Raw genomic sequence first — 9,696 nt, 5'->3', positions numbered from 1 at the left:
GTATTTAATACAGCTGGCAAAATTAATTGTTAAAATATGTATTATGTGCTTCTGTTTTTTTATTCAGGAGATTATTAAAAAAGCATAAAATATAAAGCATATCGATATGTGATATTTCAGATTTTAATTTAAAAGAAAAATTGAAACAATTGTAGCATCAGGCTGCAACATGGAAAAATGCAAAAGTGATGGAAGTCTAAAACTATTTTTGAAGCCACTGTATATTGCCAGTTTCTTATTACAGCAAACCAGAATTTATAATAAATACAATTTAATTATTTAATTTAAAGAGAATGAGAAAAAGAGGTGATGGGGCAGATAATGGATTTTAAATATTTAATCAGTGTTCAGTTTCCAGTCCAATTCATTACTATAGTCTGGAAAATACTTTAGTCTTGGCTTATTGTTACTCATTTTTTAGGTCTTTTACACAACCTTGTCTTTAGAAAACCATTTTTTCTAAGACACAATAAGAAATGTCAGACATTCTAAGGAGAACATTCTCAAATGGAGCAAAATTCAGATATTTGTAGCAGTGACATATTGTGTGGTTTTTTTTCTGAATATATGGAGAGAATTGTGGGGGTGGTGTGAAAATTTTCAGTTCTCATGTGAATTTGGAAAACATTTCACAAGTACAAAGTTATTAGTTACCTTTTAATATACAAGTTTGTTGTAAGACGAAACCCCATTGTGAATCTTATGTGTGAGAATGGGGATTGTGGAGGAGTGTACTGTGTACGTTTTTCCTAAGTAAACTGCCACTCTCAATCTCAACTGCTTACTTACCAACAACAAAACCATTTAATGACTAAATCGACTAAAACTGTTTGTTTATAGAGATCTGTTTAACGTAGTTAGTACCTTTTTTCCTTTTAAGAAGGGAAACCCCTCAGATTGAAAAAACTTGAAAGGAATAAAATAAAAAAAACTATCTAAACACAATATGTGAAAATGAGTCATTGCTTTTAAATTTTAGGTAAACAATATAAAAAAATCACAACATCATGAAACTGGCCTTGACAAAATCGGTGGTATCCCTAGAATAGATTAAATGAAAAAAAGTTTAACCATAGGGATCTGCTAAACCAGTGGTTACCAAACGATTTCTGTCAGATCCCCCTTAGCGTTAAAAGAAAATGTCTAACCCCACACCACTCCCACATTTTGTTCAATCGTGCAGTTTATTTAACACCTCATCCTTTTTGAAACTATTGAACTAATAAAAATATACTGAAATAAATTCCAGGTTTCCATAAAATAAGCTAATCTTCTAAATAAAATAGCAAACTACCTTTATAGTGTCGTTATTTTAAGTGTAACTTCTTTTAATTGTGACAATATTCACCATTGCTATCAAATCTTAAAAAAAGAAAATGCTTTTCTGTGCTAAATAGGTTGAAGAACATGAACAACTTCCTGAGAGGAAAAAAAGCTTTGTTGAGCAAAAGTGACACATTTAATCCTCACTTCTTTGCATTTATGAGGGAGCCCTTTCAAAAACCCATCCATTATGCTGGCAGGAAGCTCAGTCTCATGCGGTCAGGAGTTTTTCAGCAGGGTTTTGACCCAAATAGAGTTAAAAACCACCAGGATGGCTCCAAACAAAACAGTGGACGATTCTGAAGTGGCATTCTAAGCACTGATCTAAATCCTACTGAACATCTGTGGAAGGAACTGAAACATGCAGTCTGTAGAATAAACTCTTCAAACCTCAGAGCTGGGGCAGTTTGCTCTCAAGGACTGGACTAAAATACTTGTGGACATTGTGTGACATTATAGACAGCAATTTCTAGTTTATGGAAGTTAAATTGCAGATCAAAATAATTTCAGTTGACATCCATCAACTATATTGGAACAAATTTCATTTAAATTAAAAGGCTAAATTTCCAAAGATAATACAATGAACTTTTGGGTCAATCCAAAGAAAAAAAATCACAGTAGTGATTTATTTTTGTTTCTACCTTGACCAAATTTGGTCCTCCTTTCCATATGATCACTTCTTTGACAAGATTAATTCCTGTTTGCATGCCAGTTCTTGTTTCATTTTAAGTATATTTCTCTATTCCTCAGAACTGAACCCATTATTTCATAATAAACTTTTGCCATTGCTGCACACTACTCATGTTGGCCATTTATACCTGTTTTGTCCCCATTGGAAATATACATTTCTTTGTTCTTATCTGTGGTTTCATTGTGCTGTGCCTCTCTAGACTTTGACTGGAACTACTTCTGGTCATGGAGTCGCTTCATGGACTACTTGCAGTGCGTACTGGCCTTCACCCTTGTGGCGGCCTACATCACCTACCTCCTCCTGGACTCGGCGCTGTTCGTGGAGACCCTGGGCTTCCTGGCTGTGTTCACTGAAGCAATGCTGGGTACGCCACAGCTGTACTGCAACTATCAGAACAAGTCCACAGAGGGCATGAGGTACAGATTCAATACTGTATAAGCCTGTATAGATCTCACTGTTGTTGTTTTGAGGTTCAACGGGACATGGTGGGAAGTGGTGGAGTTTGGGGTTTGGGCATTGCGCACACCAGTGGTTCCCAACCTTTTTAGACTTGTGTACCCCTGAACCATTTTATCATACTAGTACTCCTTCAGTCAAAAAAAATGATGATTCTCCAAAACTATAATATACTAACAACTGATAAAAATGAAAAAATTAAATGAAAATTATTTATTTAACCCCCCTAGAATGTTTAACTCTAATTTTTTTCAACTCAAATTAAACATAAAAATAAAAATATTGCCATGAAAGTGAGTAAGTAATTAAGTAAGTAAACCAGGGTAATGACAGGTGTAGAAAACAGCATAGTCCAAATTACATTGGATTGTCGAAAATACGTCAGAAAATCACCCAAATGAGCAAATTCCACAAGATTCCACGTTTTACACTGATTCCATTTTGAGTTAATTCTGTGATTCCGACTGCCATTTCTGCACTGCGGAAATCATAGGGCCCTACAAGTGTCAGTCCTATTTTTATTTTAATTTTTTACACACCTGGGATATTTTTCCACGTACCCCCGTAATATGCTGACATACCCCTGGTTGGGAATCACTGCTTTAAACAGTGTCAAGGGCTGAAGGAACTGTCCAAGGTCCTGAAAGTGCTGACATGTTTTAGGAAATTAAACAGCATGAAGGGTTGAAGGAACTTTCCAAGGTCCTGAAAGTGCTGGAATGTTTCAGGTCTTTAGACAGTGTAAAGGGTGTACCTCAAGGGGTACACGTACCCCTGGTTGGGAATCACTGGCCCACACTATCAAAGTGTGTTTTTACATAATTTAATTTTCTGTGCACAGCTCAGATTTTAATGGTTATGATTAGAGCTGCCACAAACGATTATTTTTATAGTCGATTAAGCATCATCGATTATTTTTTCGATTAGTCGACTAATCGGATCATACGTTAATTGAATATAAAACATACAGCGTATCGCGCCAGAATGCAGCTGCTATTATATAACCATCGTTAGATTTTAGCTATATGCTAACTAAAAATAATTGGTGTGGAAGGCAGGTTCTGCCTTGCAGATATTGTACAGGTTTCTCTTTCATTTTCTTAAAATGATCCCACACTTTTGAGCTCCATTGCTTGGTAGCCATGATACCAGAGCCTGTCTGTATAATGTTTTGTGACGTCCACGGCCTACCCCAGTTACCACTACTGTATATGTGTGTCAAGGCAGATGTGGCAGTGGAAGGTGTCCAAGCAGTTTGGAGAGAAAAACAAAGTAAAGAACAAAAAAAAAAAGATTAATCGATTATTAAATTAGTCTTCGATTATTTTAATAATCGATTAGTCGTTGATTAATCTACTAATCGTGGCAGCCCTAGTTATGATCTGTGTTTAATTATGTAGCAAGCTTTTTACATTCCAGAATCTTTAAAACCACCACTGTTTCTGAACATAAAAGACATGTTCATTGTACAAGCCCCCCCCCATCTAAGAATTTCACGACATGTAGTCATTTTTATTTAAATAAGGCCAGATCAAGTCCAGAGCTATTTTTTGCGTCCCTCCATATCCACCTCTCACCAAACTTGGGGAAAAAAGACGGCGCAGGAGCGAGGCTGAGCGCTGTGTGTGGTCCTCACAAAGGTAGGAAGACGTGTGTGTGGTCCTCACAAAGATAGGAAGACGTGTGTGCGCGCTTGCGATGAAAACTCTGCTTTTAATCACGTAGCACTGATGCGACAGCTTTGCAAGCTACTTTTTCTTTCTTTAAAATAAAATGTGACAGGTGAAGCCACAGCATTGTTACCTTATCAATAATTTAGAATCACCAACACAGACCCCCCTGCGACCAGGTTCCCGCGAGTCCATTCATGTTCTATAAATAGCACTGATCAGCAGCGCAGCTGTAATGTCCCTCAACTTTGAAAAAAGTAACCAGAGTAGTCTGTAAACTCAAATCCAGACAGAATCAGCTGCTGAACAGGTCCTGCTGGACTCAAACATGGAGCTCCTCTCCTCTGTCTCACACACACTGCAGGTCAGACATACAGTCCCATTCTGGAGCATTAACCCTTAAGGGCCCAGATAATAATCAGACAAATGGTTTCTTTGTAAACAAAACACACTGTTCTTGTTAAATGGTTTTAGTTCTTTTTTTGATTTTCATTATCAACTCAGATGAAGTCACAAGCGGCAATGTGGGAATTTACCATCACCTTCATCTTAGAACACCTACTAGAATTGACGCCTCTCACTTCATGTGTCAACTGCAGGGTGGTACAGATATTCCAAGATTGAAAGTAAACAATCAACTCTAATATTTATCTGCCAAAGTGGTTGTCACATGACAAAAGTGATTAATCAAATGTCTTTTAAATCTTACTTTTAATCATTCATCTACCTCAGAAGTCAGAAGATCTGAAAATGACATCAAAGTAAACCTAAATAAGAGATTTTAAAATAAATACAGACTGTTAGTTTGTTCTTTAAGTGCTACAGCAAAAACATTGGGACACAAAATGGTCAGGACTTGGACATTTTAATCCAAACACAATGATTACAAAGTGTGGATAATTACATGTTTATCAGCATTTGTTTCTTGTCACATTCACACAGTAAATCAGGCATCAAAAACATTACCAGCAAGGCCAATTATCTGCAGCTTCAATTAGCCATGCGAAGTTGATTAGCCTCAAACTAATTATAGAGCAAGTTAAAATAGCTTAAATTCTGTCCGTAGTTTATTAAAGGCAGCAGCTGAACAAGTTGGAGCTTAGCTTCTTGTTTTTTAGTCATAATAGATTATTTTCATTTTCAAACACCTCTTGATGTACTGTATATCACAGTCAGTGGTGTTCTGCAGTTGAGCTGAACCTCTCTGCCTTGTACTTACTAACAGGTTGGACCTTAACCATGCATATGTTACACAACTTCAATCACATACATACGGACGCACTGACCCAGCAGACGTTGCTTCTTTTGGCTTGTGATCTGCTGCTCAGAGGAATGCTGCAGGTTATTATTAAACGAGTAACAGAAAAGGAAAAGGAAACTTTGGTCCTCTGTGGTTTTACCAACAACAAATAGCTGCAGCACTGAGCTGTTTAAGGATCAGAGCCAAATGAATGAAAGGAATCAAATTAAATGTGGCAGAGCTGCAGCAAAGATCTGTCTAATTTAGGAATATTTTTAGCTTCTCCCATGCTATTTTGTTTACTCCTGTGCATCATGTTTGTTAGCTTAAAGCATAATTTAAAAACAAAATTGAGTTTCTACGAAAACTAATATTGTTTTAGTACTTATAGTTTTGATTGATAAAAGGGTCTCTTCTTTTTTTTCTCTACAAGTCGTCATTGTTGATTGAAACTATCAACGGTTAAAGACTGTTCAGTAAGCTCAGGAATGTAGACAGACAGGATAAGCTTTTGTACTTTGGCACCCTTATTGTAAATGTATTTCTCTCTAATAAATTTAAATAATGTACATTCATCCGTCCATTTTCTTCCGCTTCTCGAGAGTCAGATTGTAGGGGCAGCAGCCTAAGCAGAGAGACCCAGACTTCCCTCTCCCCAGCCACATGGGCCAGCTCCTCCGGGGCAATCCCAAGGCCTTCCCAGGCCAGCCGAGAAACATAGTCCCTCCAGCGTGTCCTGGGTCTTCCTCTGGGCCTCCTCCCAGTGGGATATGCCTGGAACACCTCACCAGGGAGGCGTCCAAGAGGCATCCTAACAGATGTTCGAGCCACCTCAACTGGCTCCTCTCGACGTGGAGGAGCAGTGGCTCTACTCTGAGTCCCTCCTGGATGATTGAGCTTCTCACCCTATCTCTAAGGGAGAGTCCAGACACCCTGTGAAGGAAACTCATTTTGGCCGCTTGTATTTGCAATCTCATTCTTTCTGTCACTACCCAAGCTCGTGACCATAGATAAGGGTAGGAACGTAGACCGACCGGTAAACCAAGAGCTTCGCCTTCTGGCTCAGCTCTTGCTTTACCACGACAGACCGGTACAGTGCCTGCTTCACTGCAGATGCAGCAACAAGTCGCCAGACTAAATAATGTGAGGTGATATAATAAGTTTAGTCTCTTGACTTTTTGGTGATTTGCAGAGGCAGTGTTTCTCTTGTAAACCTTAGGCCCAGAAACATGGTATATGATTTAATATATTATTATAGATTTCATTATCTAGCTGCCTGCTCTTTATTTTAATAAAAAAGGAAACAATAGCGCAACAAACAGAAGTTCGGTATTAGCTGTCATGAAAATGGAAAATGGGTCTTTGATTTTAAAAAAGGCAACAAATGAACATGTACAAGTGCGTTGGACCAATGACAAAGTGAGCTAATTTGTGTGCTCACTGACAGACACAAAGAGCACTAGAGTCATGCGCAATGACAAAAGTGTATTTTGAGGTGTCTGAGATTATGGCTAATCAGGACTTCAATCGCAGTGTCGGTGAAAAACCAAAAAATCTGAAAAGAGATTATCAAACCATCAGAGACCACAATGGTTATAGAGGTAAAAAAAACCATAGGGACTGGAAGTGCTTTGCACAGATGGATACCATTTACGAGCACTGACCAGTCAGCAACGAGAGGGTTGTGGAATTCTTATGAACATTTGGCACATCACGCTGAAAAGATATAGCATGTTCAGTTACTTTCTTATGTGTTCACAACCAAATAGAAAGTTCACCGATATTTTAAGGTTTGAATTTGAAGAGAATCATACAACCACACACAGCACTGGACTGAAAGACAGATTTAATGCTCAAGTCTGTATTCAGCCACGAGAATCAGAAATCCATTCAGATTTAACAGCTTCTAACCTGACCCCACCTACTAGTTTTACATCACTATGGGGTGGCACACTCTCCTGTTCTGGGGTCAAGTCCACTCAACACAATTCCTTTCCTGCTGGTGTTTTAAATTCAAAAACTATGTGTTGTATACGTGGTCAAGCATGTAACTATATCTATATGTATTTCCTGCTCTGATGGACTGTTATGGAAATATTTATTTAACAAAGACAGAAATACGTGGTCCAAGAATGAAGGTACTTCGTGGGATGGTCAGCTGATTTATTGCAACAACAGGAACACAGAGAACAACATAGAGCCATCAGACTGTCCCCCTGCTCTCTGCTCCTGATTCTGCCTCCCTTGAGACAGTTGGGGCCTGATATATACTGTTTAACAAACAATATTATGTCATCTCAATAAAGCAAGATTTCATTTTAAAGAAATGCTGGGTCAAGGGAAAACACAAAGATAAACACAAGTGATATCTAAGAATGATTGTTGTTAGCAAATCTTGTTCTGACTATAATCACTGATAAACAGCATGTCTTGAAAACCTAGATCATTAAAGTATGTCATGAATTACTGGCTTAAACCTAAAAGTATTATTTATACTTTTATTATTATTATTATTATTATTATTATTATTATTATTATTATTATTATTATTATTATTATCAGGGGTTCTCAAGMMAWTYCCAGGGACCCCCTCATAAACCCCATGCTGCTTTAAAAGATAATTTATTGTCATTTCAACCCCTAAATGCCATGAGAATATATATTTTTATTAAGTTTAATTATGTTTGTTTTATTAGTTTATTGTTCTCCATGTAGTTTTAAAAATAAAAACCAAATTAACATTTTAGTAAAAATTTTGAGGACCCCCAAGAAACCTCTCGCAGACCACTGGGGGTCCAGGGACCCCAGTTTGAGAACCTCTAGCCACCCAGATCAGTCTGTACAAAAAATCATCTTTTGAATCCCAACAATAATCACACAATAGTTTATGAAAATATATTGCGTTTCACCTAAAAAAAATTCTACAGAATGTGTGGTGCTGTTATAAATCAATAAGTAAACAAACCTCAATAAATTTCTTAAACCTAATAATACCGTCATAATTTATCATCACCATATTTTAATATCGTGGCGTACCAAAATATCATCGTACCACCCAGGCCTATGCATGCGTGCGTTTTCTCCCAGACCAAAAACATGCACTTTAAATTGGTAACTAAAGTGGGAATGGTTGTGTCTCTGTGATGGACTTGTCACCTATCCAGGGTGGACCCCAGCTCTCGCACCCTATAGGCAGCAGCTCCCTGTGCCCTAGAAAGGATAAGTGGGTAAAGAAAATGAATAGATAGGTGGATGGATTATTCTTCTCTTTTGACAGAAGACACAAGATCGACTATTTCTCTTTTCTCACCTGTTCAGAAAAGTCAGGCTGATAGAAATTTAAAATGAAATGTCTCTCTTCTTGATTAACAATTAAGTCTTTTTCTTGATGAATTCTGTTTTATTTATGAGAAATACTCCCAGCTGTGGCAGCATTGGACTGTCTCACACAGAGCAATGCTTTAGTAAAGGTTCTGTTGTCTCTCTGACACATGCCTTTAAGCTTTTGTGGCACATGTTGAGCTGGAGTTAAGTCACAGGCTCCCGACAAGTGCATATTTAGCTTACATACAGTAAGAGTTTGCTCTCCAAAGTTTCACCTTTAATAGTCATTATGTTAATGTGATATTTGGTGTAGCTTCATCTGTCACTAATGTATCATTTACGTTAATTATTGCAAGTTTACGGCTGTAATCAGTTACTGTTATTTCACATCTATTTTTTATTTTTTTCTCTTTTTAAGAGCATGCACTTAAGATATCAAATTTAATTCTCATAGCTCTTGCAGGCACACAACTTTGATTGTATAACACTTTTTTAAGAACTCATTGCAGCGGTATAATTATAACAGATATAATAGAAATGTTGAAGTTAATAAAAATGGTACAATCAAAGTGATAATGTCTGGGATTTTGCACAGACATGCAGGCCTGATGAAAAGCTTTCTCGCAGTGTGTGTCCTGTCTCAAAGTATTGTCTCCCTCCACCGCTCCTCCTTTCTGCAGCAGACAGATAAAGCCCCAGCAGGGCTGCCTGTCCACTTAACTGGCCACGGCTGCTCCCACACTGGGCCTTTCCACACCCTCTCTGTTCCGTGCCTGATTTATTCTTTATCTACAATGTCCACCAATGTTGTGTAAAGTATGTAGCTGTGGGAGGGGGTTGCCTCTAATTTGTCTCGCATTGTTGTGTTCACTCTTTGTGATGTTTACAGCCAGATATTACATATACCATTTTAGAAAAGAACTTAACAAAGCTGCAGCCAACATTATAGACATTCTTACAGTCAAGAGTTTGATGTATGCCAAATATATATA

At 37.6% G+C, this 9,696-nt stretch overlaps 1 protein-coding gene across 2 annotated transcripts in view; it reads left to right on the top strand.

The window, feature by feature from the left end:
- slc66a2 (solute carrier family 66 member 2) overlaps window positions 1-9,696 on the top strand; it is a 63,976-nt gene that overhangs the window by 25,288 nt on the left and 28,992 nt on the right. For both annotated transcript variants that reach the window (XM_014020860.1, XM_014020859.1), the window contains one exon: window positions 2,214-2,430. In XM_014020860.1, coding sequence (XP_013876314.1) covers window positions 2,214-2,430 — 217 coding nt within the window. The remainder of the gene's footprint in view (window positions 1-2,213; window positions 2,431-9,696) is intronic.

This window comes from Austrofundulus limnaeus, unplaced genomic scaffold, assembly GCF_001266775.1.
Source record: "Austrofundulus limnaeus strain Quisiro unplaced genomic scaffold, Austrofundulus_limnaeus-1.0 Scaffold270, whole genome shotgun sequence".
In the NCBI taxonomy this organism is placed as follows: Eukaryota; Metazoa; Chordata; class Actinopteri; order Cyprinodontiformes; family Rivulidae; genus Austrofundulus; species Austrofundulus limnaeus.
The sequence above is the reverse complement of the archived record's forward strand: the minus strand, read 5'-3'. Positions and strand labels throughout refer to the sequence as shown.